This window comes from Microcebus murinus, chromosome 7, assembly GCF_040939455.1.
Source record: "Microcebus murinus isolate Inina chromosome 7, M.murinus_Inina_mat1.0, whole genome shotgun sequence".
NCBI classification, from domain to species: Eukaryota; Metazoa; Chordata; class Mammalia; order Primates; family Cheirogaleidae; genus Microcebus; species Microcebus murinus.
This window is the reverse complement of record NC_134110.1, coordinates 55,257,910-55,279,264: the sequence shown is the minus strand read 5'-3', so window position 1 is coordinate 55,279,264 and position 21,355 is coordinate 55,257,910. Positions and strand designations below refer to the sequence as shown.

At 32.7% G+C, this 21,355-nt stretch overlaps 1 protein-coding gene across 2 annotated transcripts in view; it reads left to right on the top strand.

Annotated features, from left to right (window-relative positions):
- The window catches only part of EMC2 (ER membrane protein complex subunit 2), a 62,170-nt gene extending 43,452 nt beyond the window's left edge, over positions 1 to 18,718 (top strand). The window contains exons 8-11 of one of the 2 annotated variants that reach the window (XM_076005074.1): positions 1,080 to 1,161; positions 1,990 to 2,100; positions 4,209 to 4,313; positions 12,976 to 18,718. In XM_076005074.1, the coding sequence (XP_075861189.1) occupies positions 1,080 to 1,161; positions 1,990 to 2,100; positions 4,209 to 4,313; positions 12,976 to 13,062 (385 nt within the window). In that variant the 3' untranslated portion in view covers positions 13,063 to 18,718. The remainder of the gene's footprint in view (positions 1 to 1,079; positions 1,162 to 1,989; positions 2,101 to 4,208; positions 4,314 to 12,975) is intronic. The other variant, XM_076005075.1, reaches the window with a different exon arrangement.
- Positions 18,719 to 21,355: the final 2,637 nt, after the last annotated feature.

Here is a 21,355-nt window from a genome sequence, read left to right as displayed (position 1 = left end):
TTCACATTAAACATTTAAAATATATTAATGTGAATTATAATCATATGGTTTAAAGCTGCTTTTCCAGATACTTTCTGGCAGTTCTCACCTTACATTTTCAGTAAGATTTTTGTTTTGTTTTTCTCTATCACATGATTTAATAGTAATAGAGTGTGTGTCAAAACTAACTTAACCTATTTTTCATGTGTTTAGAAATGTATAACTTTATTATAATTTGATATTTGACAGTTAAGTAATAAGAAGTCTTTGTAACAGAATATATTGGTGAATATATGCCTGTGAAGGATTTTTAGTGGATAGAGAATATGTAATAAAATGTTTATTTCCTCCTTACACCTTAGGTATTTGAATATATTATTTAATTATCAGTGAACTTCTAGAAGTTATTTTTTATGTAACCTGATCTAAAGTCTTGGAGCCTGTGTTATTAATAATGTTTGGATGTCATAGTAATGACTCAATTTTTTTTTTTTTTTTTTTTTTTGAGACAGAGTCTCGCTTTGTTGTCCAGGCTAGAGTGAGTGCCGTGGCGTCAGCCTAGCTCACAGCAACCTCAAACTCCTGGGCTCGAGTGATCCTTCTGCCTCAGCCTCCCGAGTAGCTGGCACTACAGGCATGCGCCACTATGCCCGGCTAATTTTATATATATATATATATATATATATATATCAGTTGGCCAATTAATTTCTTTTTATTTATAGTAGAGACGGGGTCTCGCTCTTGCTCAGGCTGGTTTTGAACTCCTGACCTTGAGCAATCCGCCCGCCTCGGCCTCCCAAGAGCTAGGATTACAGGCGTGAGCCACAGCGCCCGGCCAATGACTCAATTTTTAAAATGTAATATCTATTGATTGTTTATAGGCTGCTTTAAAAGTTAAGCCTGTGTTTATTCATTTCATTCAAAAATTTAATGTTATTGGTATTTATGAATTCAAGATGACAGGCACTTTATTAGTGAAGCCATTTAAATTGTTTTGGAAATAAAATGTTAAACACCACTAAAATTGTTTTTAAATTATTTTAAAGTATAAGATAAAATTTGTGACTTTAAAATTAATTTCTCCTCTTTATATTTTTTAGCTATGCAAAAGCAGCCTTTTGTTTAGAGGAGCTTATGATGACTAATCCGCACAACCACTTATATTGTCAACAGTATGCTGAAGTAAGTGTTTTCATAAACAGCAATGGTATGTGATTTTATTTTTGTTGCTGTTGAATATTATTAAATTATGGAATAAGTATATTTCCTTCATGTTAGGCAAGTATATAAATCTTTAAAACAGCTGATGAGTTTTAAGTTATGGGAGTAAAAATTTTAAATTTTTAATATTGCAATGGAAATACTGATTTTTTAAATTAAAAGTCCTATTTAAAACTGAAGTTATTTGTATTTTTATATTTACATACTGTTTACTTTCCTAATTATAAATTAATTGTGCCACCTTTGTCCCCATTTAATAGCTTATGAGACATTTATAGTAATTATGATTTTAAAATTCATATACTAGAAAATTTATATTAAAGCCAATATTTTTTGATGTTAGAAGTATTTATTTAATATGCTTACCATTACAGTTGAATGATATAAGTCAGAGGGACTTCATTATTAAAGAATGCCAGTTCACATGTAAAAGAATAATTCAATATGCAAGTCTATATTTCTAATGCTAGTAGTAGAAAATAAAACATGAAGTGAAGCATTTCCAAGGCAGCTGAAATAGATATTATATTGACTTTTTTATTGTGGCAGCATTTTCATTTTAAAAGCTTCTCAGTGATATTAGTGTTCATGGAATAGAATAGCTTTTGGGGGGGAGGTTATGTTTTAAATTTTAGATTAGCTTTAACAACCTTAAGTGAATTCTTTTAACATCTTGTATTTGTTTACAGAGTATCTGTTTCAATTACTTAATGCCTATGGTATGATGAAACCATGCTATATTTCAAGGTAGTAAAATAAACAGGTTTCAGCACTCTGCAATTTTAACAGGTTAAATATACCCAAGGTGGACTTGAAAACCTCGAACTTTCAAGAAAGTACTTTGCACAGGCATTGAAACTGAACAACCGAAATATGAGAGCTTTGTTTGGGCTTTACATGGTGAGTTGAGGTGCATGTTTAATATTATTTTTTAAAATATGTAACTTAAAATCCATTTAACTATCCCCTTCAATCACTCCCCTCTTGGTTTTTGCACTTTATTGATGAGCATATGATTTTTTCCTTAGTTAATTATGAACAATAAGTTGTAAGGCAGTTTAATTTGAATGTTAATACATCCTAGCTGTTTGACATTTCATTTGTAAAATATTTTTATCATATCAGAATTGAAATCTGTCTTTATAAAATAGTAACAGATACAAAACCATATTATGTATTTAATTGTTTTGATATTCTTGGATTTATGCCCAACATTATTATATTCCTTTCCTAAATTATGCTTGTATCAGATATTTTGAAACTGCTGTTAAAACACATATTAGAAATAAAATCTCCAATATGTCAAATTAAAACATGTTTTATGGTGTAGAAGAACAGTTTGGAAATTGTGGAAAGTATGGAAGTATCTATTGTTTATGTTTGCCAAAGGAAGAGCTTAGAAAAGTCAATTAAGAAGAGTTGTGTGAAATAGAGGAAGAATTTGCTGATCTTTAAAATAGCTATAAAATGAACAACTCTCTGCAATCAGAAAGGCTGGGAAAATAAACTTTAGTAGGTCAGTTCTTTGAAATTTTGATTTATCTTAGTCTTACGGATGGACTTTTTCATGAGTATCTTATTGTTTGGACTCAGTAAAAAAAACTGATTGAAGAAATGGAGGATAGGATAGGAAGAAACATAAATCAAATACTTTATAGAAAGAAATGGCAAAATATGGTTAGAAAATGGCTTAAAGAAATTTCAAGAAAATTTTCCTGGATTCTCCCAGAGCCAGTTAAAGTGGCTTGGAGATATGGTTTCATAGAAGTATCTCTTTACCAAATAAATTAAATACTCATTTTTAAAACTATATAAAACAAATTATTAATAATGATAGTTTGTACATAGCACTTCATGTGCCAGGCAGTGTGTCTGAGCTCTATTTTTTGTGTAAATCATTAAATCCTCACTTGAGTTATTTGAGTAGGTACTCAAATTTGGGTAGTTTACTCTTACTGTGACCATTTCACAGATGGTGAGACTGAGACACAGAGATTCAATTAATTTGTCCAAAGATAGACATAGAGGTCCTAAGTGGATTGAGCTGGCATTCCAGCCTAGGCAGTTGACTCCAGGATTTTTCTTTTACTGCTGCATTTACTGAAATTCATACCAGAAAGGTTACATTAAAGACTCAGAGGTGTAAAAATCTGCCATATAGATTCCTCTTTGACAGATGAGGAAACACAGGTGAAATGACCTGTAGCACAGGTTAGGTAGAAAAGGAAGACAACCTTTTTTTGAATCACATAGATCCTTTTAAGAGTAAGGTATATTTAAGAATAAGACAAAAGTTATATCTTTCTCTCCCCAGAAATACAAACAAACATACATTTAAAGAGTAGCATATGATTTTGGGGGTTTACATATTCTTTCATGTATCTCCAATTAAGAATCCCTCATTTAAATACATTTTTAAAAAGGAGAAGATGGATCAAATTGCAGTGGCTAATCAGTTCTGTGAAACAGTTTGAAAACTTTTGGTATAATGAAAAGAGAAGTGGATTAGAGATAAGGAGAATCTCCTTTATTTCAAAGACTTCCATTAACTTGCTTTGGTCAAGTTAAGTCACTACTACTGGACTTAGTTTTTTCACCTATTAATGTAGAAACTTGGGGTAAATTATATTTGAGGGTTTTTTCTATTATATTCAAAAATTCTATAATTCCAGCATTGGGAAACTAATGTAATTCAATGACAATGAATAACATCAACAGTATCCTACAGTGGTAAAGTGCTTTTGGTTTATACAGTGTTCTTCCATGGCTTGCTTCTTTATTTAAATGATATAGGATTTTACCTTTAAGAGCTATAGTAATAGATACTTACTTAAATAATTTTAGATATTATTTAAAATATTTCCTTTATCTTTCCATTACTTTGGGTTATATTATATTTTAAAATATATTTCCATTTTTAAACACTAATTTCATTCAACTTTATGTTTTCAATTATCTTGACTAAAAAAAAAGGAATTTTGTTTTTGATATTTCTTTTTTGCTTTTAGTCAGCAAGTCATATTGCTTCTAATCCAAAAGCAAGTGCAAAAATGAAAAAGGACAACATGAAATATGCTAGTTGGGCAGCTAGTCAAATAAACAGAGCTTATCAGGTTAGTATTGATAATTTGTTATCACATAGGTCAGTTAACATATTTCTTAGTTATTTTCATTTCTACAAACTACAAAGTCACATGTCTAGCTTTGGACTTTCATGTGTTAGGGCCTTTATCAAATGTGATTTATTCGTGTAGAATTAATTTATAGTTTTAGGACCACTTTTTTTTTTTTAACCAAAAGAAATCTGTTAGTATTATTATCTCATAATTACCCTTACTATCTGGAAATCTCAGTGTTTCTGCATTTTTCAAATGTAAAGTAATTCTAAAAATCTAAGAAAGATAAATTACATGATGCATTTCAGAAGCAGATTGGGTAGGTAAGTGTATTATTAATCATAGGTATCTCAAGAAATAGAAAAGCATAAAGTAAACTAATCAAACTATATAGCAAAGTTTGTGCAGTTTGCTTATACTTTAGATCTTGTGTTGAAACTTCTCCATTCACTTCTTAGTTTTCTGAAGCTTATCTCTAAGGAGATTTTTAAGGAAATTTTTTCATGGGAAATTTGCTCATGGAAAACATATTCTCTTACATCTTGCATGTTTATAACTATTCGTCTATAACCTTTATATTTAAAAGACAATTTGGCTATATGCACTTTGGCTTAAACTTTACTCATCTTAAATATGTTGTTCCATTGTTTTTTAGGATAAAATATTGCTGTCAAGAAGTCTGATGCCATCCTGATTTTCTTTCTCTCATAAGTGACTTAGACTCTTTGTCTGGTTACCCAAACAAATTTTTTCTTTACCTTTTAAATCCAATAGTCTTACTATATGATATGTTTTATTGATTATTCTTGAGTTAGTTGTCCCAAATACTTAATATGTGGATTTAGTCCTCTCAGGTGAGAAAAGTTGCTTTTAGAATTTGTTTGTTTGTTTGTTTCCCTAAGTTTTTTTTTTCAGGGCTCCAATTATATTGTATACTTATAATTTCCTTTTCTTATGTCCTCTATTCATTTTCTTTCCATTTCTGTAATCTTCTGTATTTTATTTTGTTCTTTTTTTCTCCATAATAATTTTTGATGGAGTGGGTTCATATTCCTTTTCTTGTTCCAGGTATTTTTCCTGGACTATTAGGAAGAGATAGTTATGGAGTAGGAGAAGTTGGGGATAGGATAGGGTAGCTTTCCCAGCTTGACTTGTTAGTGACTTCTTTTTGTTACTGAGAACTCAGATATTACCTGTCTGTATATCTAGTCTTTTTCAGAACTAAGTCTTACTCAGAAAGATTTTCTGGCCCCAGCCTTATGTTCTACCTCTATAGCTCTAAAGATCATGAATTCTGAAATGTTGCTCTCAGCTTTAAATGTGTGTGTGTGTGTGTGTGTGTGTGTGTGTGTGTACGTGTGTGTGTGTGTGTGTGTATTATGGTGTTTTTGTTTTTCATTTTGTTTTCTTCTAGGATTACTGCCTCTGGGCATCACTCCCTTCCTCATCTTTCCTTATCTGAACCACCTTCCCCTCTTACCCCAGTGTTTCTTCTCTGTTCAATTGGGTTTTAATTTCTAATAATTTTCCTTCAGGGTGTGAGGTCTTGTCTTTCTAGAAGAGAATGTTTGCTGGATATTTCAGAAATTTTGAGGTATTAGATGGTTAGATTTGTTTCATTTCACATTTGCATGCAGTTTTTACACTTTTTTTTGTTTTGGAGCCTATGAAGACTTTCTCAGTTTTGTAGGTTTTTGCAGATTTATCCACTAAGATCCTTTTGTTTGGGGGATTAAGTATTAGTTCTTTTTTCTTTTTTTTTTTTTTTTGTTTCTTGCAGAGTAGTGTAGGTAGTACACTATTATATCCTGTTGCTCTTGCCAAACAGCTATTAGTCTTTTGTTGGTCCTGCTGTGGGTGACATAATCACATTCTAGGATTTTAGAAAATTGCTAATCTAGTTTTTTTGAAGATATCATCTGTAGGCTTATTTTCTGTTATGTTGGTTTTGGTGCTGTTTTCTTTTTTTGTTTTTATACTCCTTGTTGGAGAAGATTGGGGAGATTAAAAAGTTTAGTGCCCCCACAATCACATCATTGAAAGTCACATTTGTGTATTTTTGTTATCTGTTACAGAGCATGTTAGTTCTGCTGGCATAACAGAATATTTAAAAGTATTAGCTAGGCCTTGATTCTTCAAATGCAGTTTGGGATAGCTGAGATCTGTAATGGAGTTCCACAAAGAGTAGAATTGGGGGGGAGGGGTGTGATGTAAAGATAAGGCTTGTATAATATAAAACTAATGGTATGCACACTGCATCATTGGTTTTAAGATATTTATGAGAAACAACTAGCTGCTCAGAGAGTGCTTTTTTGGACATTTTATGACTATTTTTATTAAGTTATACACAGAATAAAGAACCCAAGTTATAAATGTGCATTTCAATGAATAATACAAGGTAAGTATATCCAGGCTAATAAATATAATGTAAACATAACGTCCCCTAATCTTCTTGGTACATCCTGTCAATGTCTACTCCTATTTTCCTCAAGAGTACCCACCATATAGTTTATGGAATCATATGGTATGTATTTATTTTTGTCTGGCATATTTCACTCACTATTAGCTTATGAGATTTATCCTTGTATATCTCTATATAGTTCATTCATTTTCATTGTACTATAATCTATTATATGAACATATTACAGTTTAGTCAGTTGTGGAGCATTTGTATTATTTCCTCTTTGGGGCTATCGTGAATAATGCTATACTGAATATTGCCATTCAGGTCTTTTGCTATACACATGCACTCACTTCAGGTGAGCATATACCTTTGAGTAGAAAGGCAAATCAGTTGTTTACTCCCAACAGCAGTATTGGAGAGTTCTAATAGTTCCACTTCTACCTCAACACTTGTTTCTGTCAGTCTTTGTCATTACAGCCATTCTGGTGTTGGTATATTGGCATTTCATAGTTTTATTTTGCTTGTCCTTGATGATCAGTGAGTTTGAACACTTCCATGTGTTTATTGGTCATGTGGATATCCTCTTTCATGAAATATCTCTTTCTCATTGGTTTATATGACTCTTACTTTTTAAGTTTTCTAGTTATGAGCTCTTTTTTATGTTATATATGTAGCAAATATCTCTTAACTCCTTATTTGCTTTCGCTGTCACATGATTTTGATGAATAGAGGTTCTGAAATTAAATGTGTTCAGAGTTATCAGTCATTTTCTTTATGGTTTGTGTTTTTTGTGTTTAAGAAATCTTTTGCTACTCTATGATCATAAAGACAATCTTGCGTCTTTAGAATTTCCGTTCTTTTTCTTTTCAGACTGTCAGTAATGCACTTGGAATTGATTTTTATGTATGATGTGAAGTAGCAGTCAATTTCTCCCCATGTGGATATTTAGCATTTCTGTCCATCTCTATATTCTATCATAAGCCCTGTTCCATGAAAGCTAATTCAATGTAGTAATTCAGAGGAGATCACAGATGCTAGATCCATATTGTCTGGGATCAAAATTTGGCTCTGATATGCAATCTGTAAAAATTACACAACTTCTTGCATCGGGCCTAGCTTTTCTTCTGCAGGACGGACATAATAAAATTATTCTGTGAACTAAAAGTTAAACCATAATTTTCACCAAATCATAGTAATATATGTTGCATTGTGTTTATTAATCATGTGCTGTATGTTTATTATGCCTGCTCTGATCCTTGCAATAATAATAACAATCATTATAATAGCAAACATTTATAAAGGATTTATTATAAGCTAGGCACTTTTCCTGTTTTGTTTTTTTTTTTGAGACAGAGTCTCACTTTGTTGTCCAGGCTAGAGTGAGTGCCGTGGCGTCAGCCTAGCTCACAGCAACCTCAAACTCCTGGGCTCGAGTGATCCTTCTGCCTCAGCCTCCCGAGTAGCTGGGACTACAGGCATGTGCCACTATGCCCGGCTAATTTTATATATATATATATCAGTTGGCCAATTAATTTCTTTCTGTTTATAGTAGAGACGGGGTCTCGCTCTTGCTCAGGCTGGTTTTGAACTCCTGACCTTGAGCAATCCGCCCGCCTCGGCCTCCCAAGAGCTAGGATTACAGGCGTGAGCCACAGCGCCCGGCCACTTTTCCTGTTTTAAACATGAGGAATTTAAAGCATGGAAAGATTAAATAACTTTCCCAAGGTGGCACAGCTGGTTTTTGACAGACCTGTTTTCAAATCCAGGCAGTATGACTCCAGAATTGGTACTCTTAAGGGTCATGCTATACTGCCTCTATAAAGATATATCAGGTATAAATGTATCTTAAGCTGTCATTACAGTGTCTAACTCCCTCCTCAGTTTTTTCTTATGTGAACAACTGATATCTTAACTCTCATATGTTTCTCTTCATTTTAGACTGAAATCTCTCAATAGTAACTGACCTCAAGAGTTTTGGTTTGTTTGGGTTTTTTTTTTCTTTCTCCCCATCTCTTCAGTGATACAAGGCCCCTTTATTAGATCTCTAGGCAAACATGTCCTTCCCTGACTTATGAGATGTACTTTACCACTAGACATGAATCCATCATTTCAGTATTTTAAGCCATTGTTCATAGAATCAAATCCTGTTCTTTGATAACATATGCCCTCCCTACCATTCTCTTTCTGTTTGTTATTAGATCCATTTCCTTTTCATAAAGTCTTATTTGATAAAGACTCAAATGTTTTTGGAAAGAGCTCTGGTAGCATCACTGCACTCTTCAGTTTTTGAGTTTGGCATCATAAACTCCATAGTACCCAGCAATGTTTTCCACATCTTTATTGAAGGTGTCATTTGCCTTGTCTTCGCTCCCTAGGAAAGGATAATACAAGGAATTTTTCTCAACAGTTTCTCATTCATTTTGGATACTACTTCAGGAAGATAATATACCTCTCAGTTGGTCATGCTAGGTTTCTGTATACAAACTTTTAATACTTCTCAACTGGGAATCACCTCACTTGGAAAATTTATTTTTATCTCTTGATACCAGTAAAAGATTTAGAATAAAATATCTTGATGCTTTTGAAGCATTTGTATTCTCTGCTTTCTCTATAGAGGTTCTGTGTTTTTTTCCTATGAATCAGATTCCGTCAATATTTGTACCCATTACCATTGCTAACTTAGTGGTTTAAAATACCAATTTATTTTCTTATGATTCTGTTGGTAGGCAGTTTGGGTTGAGATCAGTTGAGTAATTCCACTAGTGTCACCTGGGCTCATACATGTTTCTGCAGTATGCTGGTGGTCAATGGCCTCACTTAAAACAACAGCTTGACAGTTGGCTTTCTGTCAGCTGGGGGTGCTGGGCCTTGTGTCTCTTACTTGGACTTATTTACATGATAATCTCAGGGTTCCAAGAGTAGCAAACAGGCAAACTCCAATGTGCACATGTTTTTTAAGCATCTAGTTGTATCACATTTTCTATTATCCTAGTGGCCAAAGCAAGTCATAGTTAACCCAGATTCAAGGGATGTAATACTTCACCTCTCAATGGGAAAAGAAACGTGATCATTTGGCAATTTATTACACTATTGTATAACTCCATAAGTTCTATCCTTTTGTTTTAGTTTATTTTCATCAATTTTATTGAAGTATAACTTACATGCAATAAAATACACAGATTTGTACAGTTTGAGTTTTGACAAAAGTATACACCCCTCTCACCATCACCCCACTCAAGATATACAGATTTCTATCACACCAGAAAATTTCCTTCTGCTACTTTGTGGTCAATCCCCATCCTCTTCACTGGGAGGCAGGCAAGCACTGATTTGATTTTTATCAGCAAATATTAGTTTGCCTGTACTGGAACTTTATATAAATGAGATCATAAGTTATATGCTCTTCTGTGTCTGGATTCTTTTAGCATGATGTTTCTGAAATTTATGCATCTACCATTCCATTTCACTTATCCTATTATTTTCTCTATCCATATGATTTTCCACAAATTATGTGAAGGTAAATTTTAACCCAGTGTATCATAGTTATTACAGTGTCGTTGACCTCTGAAGTTGATAAGCAAGTTTTTATTATTTGGCTGTTTTGGTGTTCTTTCTGGTAACTTTTCTTTTAGCTCTAACAGAATTATGAACGAAGAATTTACTTAAGCAAAATCTAACTGTATGAAAACAAAAATACAGAATTTGTGAATAATATAGAAAACTATAACTTTCAGAGATTGATATTTTTTTAATTAGGTAAGTCTCTAGGATCTAATTGAGAACTTCATGACTCATATCTAAGCATATAAGCTAGTATAAAATATATTTCTTATGTTACTTTTCTAGATATATTTATAAATTGGAGACAATTAGGTTTTAAGAACTACTTTTTTTTTCTTTGTTTCCACTTAATAATGAAACAGAATATGGCTTCTACTTGCTCTTCAGTTAGGTAATTGGTTTAGCATGTTCAGTAGAGGCAGGCACATTTGATTAATGCTCATGAAAAATTTTAATGTGAACCTACTCACAATTTTCCAGATAAATGCTTCTTTGGTACACTGTTAAATCCGTCTGTGCTAGTGATCCATATGTTATTTATGATTGCAGTAGTGATTGTGTTAGTATCCTTTTGGGAAATAGAAAATTAAATCATGATTTGAGGAAAAAATATGATTCCAACTTGATCAGTTAAATTACCATATAATTCTGGAATAGACAAAATAATTGCATGTCAGGTAAAATTTGAAGTGATGGATTTATATTTCCAACTTCCTTTTTATTTGTTCTGACACAAGTAAATTAGTTTGGTTTATTCTAAATTACACTGCTTGTCAGTAGTGTTGACACCATCTTAGGTGATTTTTTTTTAATTAGCTAATTTTTAAAAATTGTACTGTCTATTATTTTTATTATGTTTAAGTGCAAACCAAAAAAATGGTATATTTTAAGATATTTTAGGACTGTAGTGCTACAATTTTTTTCATTTTTACTTTGCTATTTAAAAACATTAGAATAAATGTTACTATGTGATATCTTCTTTTTGTACCCCTCCACCAACCCATCAAAACTTTTTTCAGAACTAAACCTTTAAGTATCTGATTAGGACCATTCCTGTTTACCTTGGGTAGGCAGTGGTAAAAGAAAAGGCTTTCTGTTCTTGGTAAATCCTTATGAAAGTGAATTTATCAACTGCATAATAGAAGTAATGAGTGTGCCCTACATCCTTTACTCCCCAAGGGAAATTATGAAAAGACAAAGATTTAAATGTGTTATTGCTGTTACCATATTTTGTAATTATAACATATTTTTAACATTTGAATTCCTTAAATTACTGATGCCTTATGAAAGGCAAGGTGATCTTGGTTTTTATAACCTTTTTTTCTCCCCTGGCATTTCTGCTGGAAACACCCTTTATTTACTCTGTCAATTCAAGATTCAACCACAAAAGCTAATGGTTTAGGTTAGGAAGTAAGGGAATCATAATGTTAAGCTGTAGACAGAGGGGTCAGAGGCAGGTTACCAATTCCTGGAGCCTATGGCTCCTATGATGTTACCTGTGCTTGATCACTTCATCTTTCTGAACAGGTCATGAGAAGTTTGCCAAATTAAGTTAATTACAAAAGAGAAGAAACACGTCATAAATCAAGTACTAAGTACTTAAGACAGAATTGCTATTTGAAGGAATGATAAGTCACTTGAAAATGTATTGAGTGGTTAGATGTTAACTTAAAAATACTAGATGTTGCTAATACCACATTTTAATCACTACTTTAACAAGGGAGAAAACAGGTAGTATAGATGTAATAAACTTTCCCCCACTCACACAAGGAACACTTATCTAGTAAATCTGTTGTGTTAAATCAGACTGATAAATGATGGGAATTGTCAGTCCAGTGAGAAAACTCATTTTGAAATCAGCATGGGGTATTCAACAGTGTTTCCCCCACTGATTATGTGTACTACATTGAACTTAATATGCCATAAATTTTCTTTTAAATATACAAAGATAGTATATATTTTTTGTATGTACCTGTACATTATATTTTGTTTTCATTGTAAAGTTTAGGCCCAATTTAGTTTTATAAAGCAAAATATAGCTTTACATACTTTAAAACATGTTTATATCATTTTAATATGTAGCATTGTTTTGTTTTGTTTTGTTTTGACTCATTCAGGTTCTAGAGCATAGAGTTTTACTTGACAACTCTCTGCAGAAACATAATACCATTAGGCAGCAGTAAATCTGGAAACCTAAAAAAATTATGACCTACTTTAAATAATTTTATAGATTACTTGTAACTTTAAAATATTTTTTAAAAAGTACTTTCATTTGTATCTTTGTTTGAAATTTTAAAAATCTGTTTAGAGACCAGATAAGTAGAAATGATTTACATTCCTACATAAATATGTTAAATTTCATTTAAAAATTATACTTTTTATTTCATAAATGTTTTCAGGTTTGAATAGGATAGTTTTAAAATAAAATCTATAACTTTATAGGTTATCGTACTACTTAAATTGGCCAAGTGTGCAGTGAAATCTTTGTGTACTTCAAATGAAGGTGAAATCTTAATAAAATTGTCCTTAAAACCGAAATTTTATTCTTATTGAAACAAAAGAACTTAACTTGATTTCATGCTAGTGATAAAATAGTTAATGTTAAGTTTCATTACAATGTGAGGGTAAGATTGTGATTTTGAACCTGCCACTGAAATTGAGCCTAATTGAACTTTTTTTTTTTTTTTTAATTAGTTTGCAGGTCGAAGTAAGAAGGAAACCAAATACTCTCTTAAGGCAGTCGAAGACATGTTGGAAACATTGCAGATCACCCAGTCTTAAGGTTTCAAAAACTCTTTGACGTTAGATTTCACAACTGCACAATTGAACTTAATGGCCTGTGACTTATTTAATAAATGCCCCGTCCTATTTATATACTACAGTAATTTTCTGTTAAGAAGGCAGTTGTAAAGAATGTTTATATAAACCTAAAAATGCCTTTTAACTGCTAAGCAGAAAGATGGGGGGAAATCCATGGAAGAGAGATTTAAGACTTATTGATTGTACATCAGTCTCTTCATATCATACACACATATATATAAAATATAACTCTGATGTAGAAATAACCTTGTTAAATAAACCATGATGATTTATTAAACTTGCATATGAAGATTCTAGCTCCATTTTGTTGTTTTCATAGTGAATATATTGTTTTAGAACTCAGTTTCTATCTCACTGGTGATAGGAAATACACAGGATACTTTCTCACTGGTGATAGGAAATACACAGGATACGTAGCTGACAGAAGCAAAGTATTTTGACTTTGTACTGTCAGGTTGGATTTTGCTCTGGGTTCCAGTGGGCTATTTGAATTGTTTTGTTTGCTATAATGTTATTCTGATAAATCTTGCTTAAAATATGTCATTCTCCAAAGTTCAGTAATATCTCTTTGTAAAATTTTTGTTTTGACATAGGACATAATTGAGATTTTTACCTATAAAACGCCTTGAGGTTAATTTGTGTTATAACACTTAAAATTTAACCTTTATGCAAGTTATATTTATTGAACCTTTTAATGGTAAAGTACATAAAAGAATATTTAAGGATCATAGAGAGTGGGGATTAAAGGAGTTGTAATGGCTGATTTATTTTCAGTTTTGGAAAAAATGAAAAAATCTAAACTGGCTTTAGAGACAGATTATTACAATTCTCATATCCGATCACTGCTTTCATTTTAATTGGTATTTCTTGCTATTTTTCTCTTTTCCTAATAATCATTATGCTATCTTTAACCATATTTTGCATATTTCAATAGAATAGAAAGGTCTTTGAAAGTTAAACTTTATTTAGACACAAATTCATTTTTAAAACAGGCAATAATTGTTCATTCAGGGCAAATATTTTATTGTTAGTATTCATTTTGTATGTATATATATAAATTTAGTTTATAAACAATACACAGAGGCTTGTACAGATTTGTCTTTGCTGTATTGGGCAAGTAGGGGATTATGAGAAGTTGACAACCTGCAAGTCTTCAGAAAGAAGACTATTGTCAATATCAGCATCTTTTAACCTTATGAATAATTCTTACTATTAGTAACTTATTCTCCATATCTAGTCAAATCTTTCATGTTACAGTCTTTTATTTTTTCTGCTGTGAGTATTGATCAGCTGATTAATATCTTCCATGAAATAACTCCTCTTATGTGAAAATAATTCTTGACTAATCTTTGTTACCACAAAAATATACTCTTTCTGGCATAAAATTAGTAACTGCATTTTCAACATGATGAGCCATTTCAAATTTATGCGTTCTTTAAAGAAAATAGTACCTGCCTGTTGTCCCACTATCTTTTCCCTCTCTAACCTCCTCCCCATTAATTACTAAATTAGTGTTTACTTTATAAATTATATTTGTGTAATAAGTAATTTAGTGCCTTCTATAGCTGCCTGCCTTAGTTTCTTTCACTTTTTAAAAAATTTTTAATAACTTCTTGCCAAAAATTTTTATCTGTTAAGCACCTTGTCAATGTGCAATGATTTATAAACTTCAACTTAAATGTACTGAAGATTGTGGCAGACAATTGACCACCCAACTACTATTACCTCTATTTCTCCTTACTTAACAGGATCCTATTTTGATCAGTTAGTGGCAAAGATCCCTTTTCCTCAAAGAGATTAGGACTGCACTCCAGCCCAAGAGGCTGCATCTTGATTGATCTGAAACAAAAGTGGTGGTTTCATTTCTTAGGGTCTGATTAGTCCAAGGCAGAACTTTTTGCAGTGAAAGAAATAAACTATATGTGCTGTTCAATGTAATAGCTACTAGCCTTATGTGGCTATTGAGAACTTGAAATGTGGCTGATGTAACTGAAAAATTTAATTTTTAATGTTTTGAAATTAAAATAGTCACATGTGACTGGGGGATAGTATATTAGGCAACATAGATCTAATATGTGGAATACGACATAGTTAGGCTGATGAAATGAACAGAAGCCTGCTGGGAAGGGTTTTCCTTTCAATTTAAAAAGTCAGAGCTTTGTAAGGTGACACTTTTTGCCCTTTTCTCCTCTTTCTGGCCATCTTGAATACCAAGAAGATGCCTTAGAGGTGCGGCAGTCATTTTACAACCATGAAATGGCAAATGTGAGAATGAAGGTTACATTTCAAAGATAGAGCTGAAGAAGGATTAGAGAGAAACCTGGGTCTCTGATGGCATTGTTGAACGCTCGAACCAACATGGGCAATTGCCAACCTCTGCAGTTACTATTACATGAGAAAAATAAACTGTTTAAGACTTTCCTATTACTTTAGCCATGTTTTTCTGTTTGGTTTTTGTTTTTGTTTTTTTGAGACATGGTCTTGCTCTGTTGCCTGGGCTAGAGTGCAGTGGTGTCATCATAGCTCAGTGCAACTTCAAACTACTGGGCTTAAGCAAGCTTCTTGCCTCGACCTCCTGAGTAGTTGATACTACAGGCACATACCACCACACCTGGCTAATTTCTTTATTTTTTGTAGAGACACTATGTTGCTCAGGCTGGTCTCAAACTTCTGGCCTCAAGTGATCCTCTGGCCTTAGCTAGGACTATATGTGTGAGCCACCACACCCAGCCCATGTATGTTTCTGACTAATATGTCCATCGTTCAACTTATTTTTTAACATGTAAAACATGTTTAGGACATGTAGACATGTCCTAAATGCTATGTTGGAATTTAATAATTTATTAATAAAACAAGCAGATAATTACATATAACAAAAAAAGTAATATTGTATTGTAGCCTAGCACTTAGCATTCTAAGTCAATAAAGGTGAAAAAGAGGTATATTTACACAGCTTTAACCATAACAATAATATTAATTTAGGGACAGAGGAGAATGTATAAAAAATAGAAAGGGAAGACCGATGTTTGGTATGCTGCAAGCATACAATTCAACTTTTTATTGGTAAATATTTCAAAGAATCTTTCTCTTCTAACACCATAGCTCACTTAATCTCAAAGTAACTTCATATTACTTCATTTCATAGAGCTATAGGATTTTACAAGAGACTTTGGAGATGATTTAGTTGTACTCCATTTTAAGATGAGGAATCTGAGGTTCAAGAAAATTAACCTGTGATAGAACAGAATCTAGGACCAGGATGTCAGGGGTTGCCAAGTATGCTCTTTCTAGTAACCTCTTATACATATGTCTATCATGTGATATGTTGTTCCTACCCATTTTAGAGTGACAAAAATAGAACCAAATATATGCAGGGGTCACAGCTTATTAGCAGAAGAAGGATTAGAATTCAGATTTTCTGATTTTTAGAATAATTTTTAATCAAATAAAAAAGTGAAAATTTTATTTTAAGTTGAATTTAAACTCAATTACCTATTTAAGGTGTGATTTTATTATGTAATAGTCAATATGAGAATGATTTCAAAATATTTAACAGCTATTTCAAACATCTTTCACATTGAACCTTTCATCCCACTTATAGCAGCTACTTTCTTGTTTGGGACTGAATTATGTTCCACTAATACTTATGTTGAAATCCTGACTCTCAGTACTTAAGAATGTGATCAGGTAGGTTCTTTAATGAGGTAATTAAATTTAAATAAGGTCATTAAGGTGGGCCCGTATCCCCTGTAACTGGTATTCTTATATGAAGATGAGATGAGGACCTCAGACACTCAGAGGAAAGACCATGTGAAGACTCCAAAGATGGCCAGGTATAAGCCAAGGAGAGGGTCCTCAGAAGAAAGCAGTCATGGTGATAACTTGATCTCAAACTTCTAGCCTCTACAACTGTGAGGAAACAAATTTTTGTTGTTTAAGACACCTAGTGTTTGGTATTGTTGTGGCAGCCCTTGCAAACCAGTATACCTCTCTTACTGTTTCATAGAGAAAAGAGAGGTCACCAAGTAAAACACATCCAATATCACACATTCCTATTTCTGTACCCAACTTTCACCTCCTTCTCTTCTCCTATGGAGGAAAGTAGCCTACCCTTCTCTGAGTTATATCCCACCACTGTCTCCTTCATTTTCTTTTTAGCTTTTCTTCAGTTTCATGAACTTGCCGTTATTCCCTTCTACCACAGTGTGTTCTGCTGTCACCAAAACTTCACGTCATTCCTTTCTTCACACTTGTTCTTACACTGTTTCTTCATCATCTCTTCTTTCCTTTGAACTAGATTCTTCTTACTAATACTAAAATATGCTCAAGTCACCACCACTTCTTAAAATATCCTCCCTCATTTCTAAAAGCTCCCTCCCTCTACTAACCCATTTCTCTGTTTTCACTGCCAGATTTCTTTAGTTGTCTAAACTTATATCTGTCTTACCATCTCATTCTTCAAATTCTTCCATTGTTCCTTCAAAACAGTTTGGTTTCACATTACCAGTCTAATGAGTATTCAGTCTTTTAAGCCATGGCCACTTCCCATCTATTTTATGTTCTATTATGCCTCTCAGATCTGTCCATTTCTCTCCATTTTCATTGTCATAACACAACTCCTGGACTGCTATAGTAGCCTCATAGCTAGATTTCCTGCAATCTCCCTTCCCCTAAATCCATTCTCCACTGAAGCAGAATGTGACTAGACACCACTAATAATGCCATTTTGCGTCCCCTCCCCCAGCTCCCTCTGTTAAAACTCTTCTGTTTTCCATTTGTTGGCTCTTAACATAGCCATGAGGTTCTGTGTAGTATCAGAACCAAAAGGAGGATTTCCTTGATTGTAAACTCTCTACTCTCCCTGTCTCTGAATTCAGCTGGACTTAAATTGCATGAAGTTGTTATGCTTCCTATTTTCACGAACTTTGTACTCATTCCCTATGTATAGAATAAAGCCTTTCTTGACTCTTCTTTCAGAATACTAAGATTAGGCCCTTTGGTCATACATTTTTCTTTCTTTTTTTTTTTTTTTTTTTTTTTTTTGCCTACTTGTAATTTTTTTATAACATGGTATTTCAAAATACTTTAAGACTCATGTTAAGACTCAAGAGAAGATGTAACCATGGTACATTGTTAAACTAGGTAGTTGACATTGCAACAGTACTATTAACTCGGGTACAGACCTTACTCAGATTTTACAATTTTTATATGCCTTTTTCTATTTATGAAATGTTATATGTGTAGACCATCACCATAATCATAATCAGGATACAGAACTTTACATCACTACAAAGAAACTTCCTCTTGCTACTCCTTAAAGTTACACCTTCATCCAACCCTAATGCCTGATACCCACTGATTTGTTCTCCATAATTACAATTTTGTCACTTAAGAATGTTATATAAATGGAGTCATAAAGTATGTAACCCTTTGAGACTGACTTTTTTCACTCAGCTTATTGACCTTTAGATTCTCAATGTTGTTGGTGTCAGTAGTTTGTTCATTTTGTTGCTAAGTAGTATTCCATTGTATGATGTACCACAAAAGTCATTCATCACGGAAGGACATTTGAGTAGTTTTCAATTTTTGCCTATTGCAAATAAAGCTCCTGTGAACATACATGTAGTGAGTTTTATATGAACGTAAAGTTTGTATTTCTCCAGAATAAATACATGAAATGTGATTGCTGGGTTATATGGTAAATACATGGTTAACCATATTATAAACTGCCAGACATATAAAGAATAACACCAGTGGTGCACAATCTTTCCAAAAAATACAAGAGGAGGGAACACTTCCCAACTTGTTATATGAGGCCAGTATTACCTTAAGACCAAAATAAGAAGATTTAAAAAATACATTACAATAAAAGAGAACTACAGACCAATGCTTTCATAAACGTAGACACAAAATATTAGTAGATTGAATATATAAAAAGAATAATACACTACAGCCATGTTGGGTTTATTCTAGAAATGCACATCTGATTTTGAAAACCAATGTAATCCATCATATTAGGAAGAAAATGAGAAAAAAAACATGATTATATCAATTGATACAGAAAAAAACATTTGACAAAATTCAACACTCATTTGTGATACAAAATAAAACCTCACCAATAAAAGGAAACTCCCTCAACTTGATGAAGAACATTTATAAAACTTAATATTTAATGATGAAAGACAAGGCATTCACCCTAAGATTGGGAGCAAGGCAAGGATATGCACTCTTACCACTTCTATTGAACATAGTACTTGACATTTTAACCAGTGCAATAACATACAAAAAGGGAATGAAAGGAATGCAGATTGGGAAGGAAGAAATACAACTGTCCCTAGTTGCACATAACACAATTGTCTACATAGAAAGTCCTAAGAAATTTCTAAGAACTTACTGGAACTAATAAATGAGATTAGCAAAATCACAGAATACGAGGTCAACACACTAAAATCAAGTTATATTTATATATGCTAAGAATATATGCACCATTTATAATCAAAAATGTAATAGTAGAAATCCAACAAAATATACAGGATCTGTTTGATGAAAAGTACAAAATGCTAATAAAATCTAAGTAAATAGAGAAATGCTATTTTTATAGATTGAAAGAGTCAACATATTACAATATTAGTTGCCCCTAAGTTAAAGTTTTAATACAACTCCTATGAAAATCCCAAAATGATTCTTTGTAGGTAGACAAAACTGATTCCAAAATACATGAAAAGGCAAAGGAACTATGTAGAATAGCCTAAGCAATTTGAAAACTATAAGTTGGAATTATCACACCAATGGATGTTAAGGCATAAGTACAATAATCAGGACAGTGTGGTATTGGTGCTGATTGTGTGGTTTTGGTACAGTGATAGACACACAGATCAGTGGAATAGAATAGAGTCCAGAAATAAACCTATACCAGTATGGAAAACTAATTTTTGACAAAGGTACATAAACACTGGAGGAATTGTAACAATTGAACATCCAACAAACGATGTTGGAACAATTGGAAAGTCATAGCAAAAAAAGAAAAACCTCAACCTAAACCTTCTACCTTATAAAAAATTTAAATGGGTCCTGAGTCTTACTGTAACATGTAGGACTAAAACTTTTAGAAGAAAACAGGAAATCTTGAGCAAGGGTTAAGGCAAGATTCTCCAACTGATAAAGTTTCTTAAGCAATAAGTTGAATTTTGTCAAAAATAAAAACTCGTTTTGCAAAAGACCCTGTTAAAGAGGATGAAAAGGCAAGCCATTAAACAGAAAATAGTTGCAAACACATATTTAACAGAAGACTCATGCACAGAATATATAACGAACTTTCAAAGTGCGTTAGGAAGAAATAATCCAATTAGAGGATGGGCAAAAGACTTGAACAATTTACTAAAGAGGCTGTATGAATGATAAATAAGCACATGAAAAGAAGTTCAGCATCATTAGCTTTTAACAGGGAAGTGCAAATTAAAGCTATGAGATGATACCACTAAATACCTGTTAGAATAGCTAAAATAAAACATAATCCCACGTGCTGATGATTATGCAGAGTGACTGGCTTTCATACAGTAGAAATGTAATACTTTTAGCTACTCTGGAAAGTTTGTCATACACTTTTAAATTACAGGTATCATGTGCCTTTCCTTTGGAGCATTTATCACTTTAATTTTTTCAGGTGATTATCTGTCTCCCTCAGTAGATTCTTAAATTCCATGACGGCAGAGACCCTATCTGCTTTTGTACATGATTGGTTTTCCAGCTTCTAGCATGATGCCTGCACAGAGACATACTTGAAGAATTCAAAATACTATTCACATTTAGGTATAGTTTAACGAACCTTACTTCCAGAAGTAGCTAAACTCCACTTTTTAACTTGGTTCCCTGGTAAAAGAAATTGTAATCAGGAAGTCACTTCAAAAGAGCAATGTATGTAACCTTAACATTTGTACCCCATATTATGCTGAAATATAAAAAGGTAAACAAAACAAAATCTAATCTGCGTCTCACAAATAATAATGGTAACACTGCCAAGGAGATCACATACGTACCACGTAAGTGATAGGAAAAAAAAAAAAAACTTAGCAATTTGACTGCTTTGAGAAATGTAAGCTGGATTCAGTAGCCCCAGAATTTTCCCCAACTCTAACGATATTGTGAATGCTAAGAGAGATTGACAGGCTATAGAAAAGTCTAGTAGTTAATGGTTCCTAAAGTGTGGTCACTTGGAAACTTACTAGAAATGAAAATTGGTGAACCCTACCCCAGA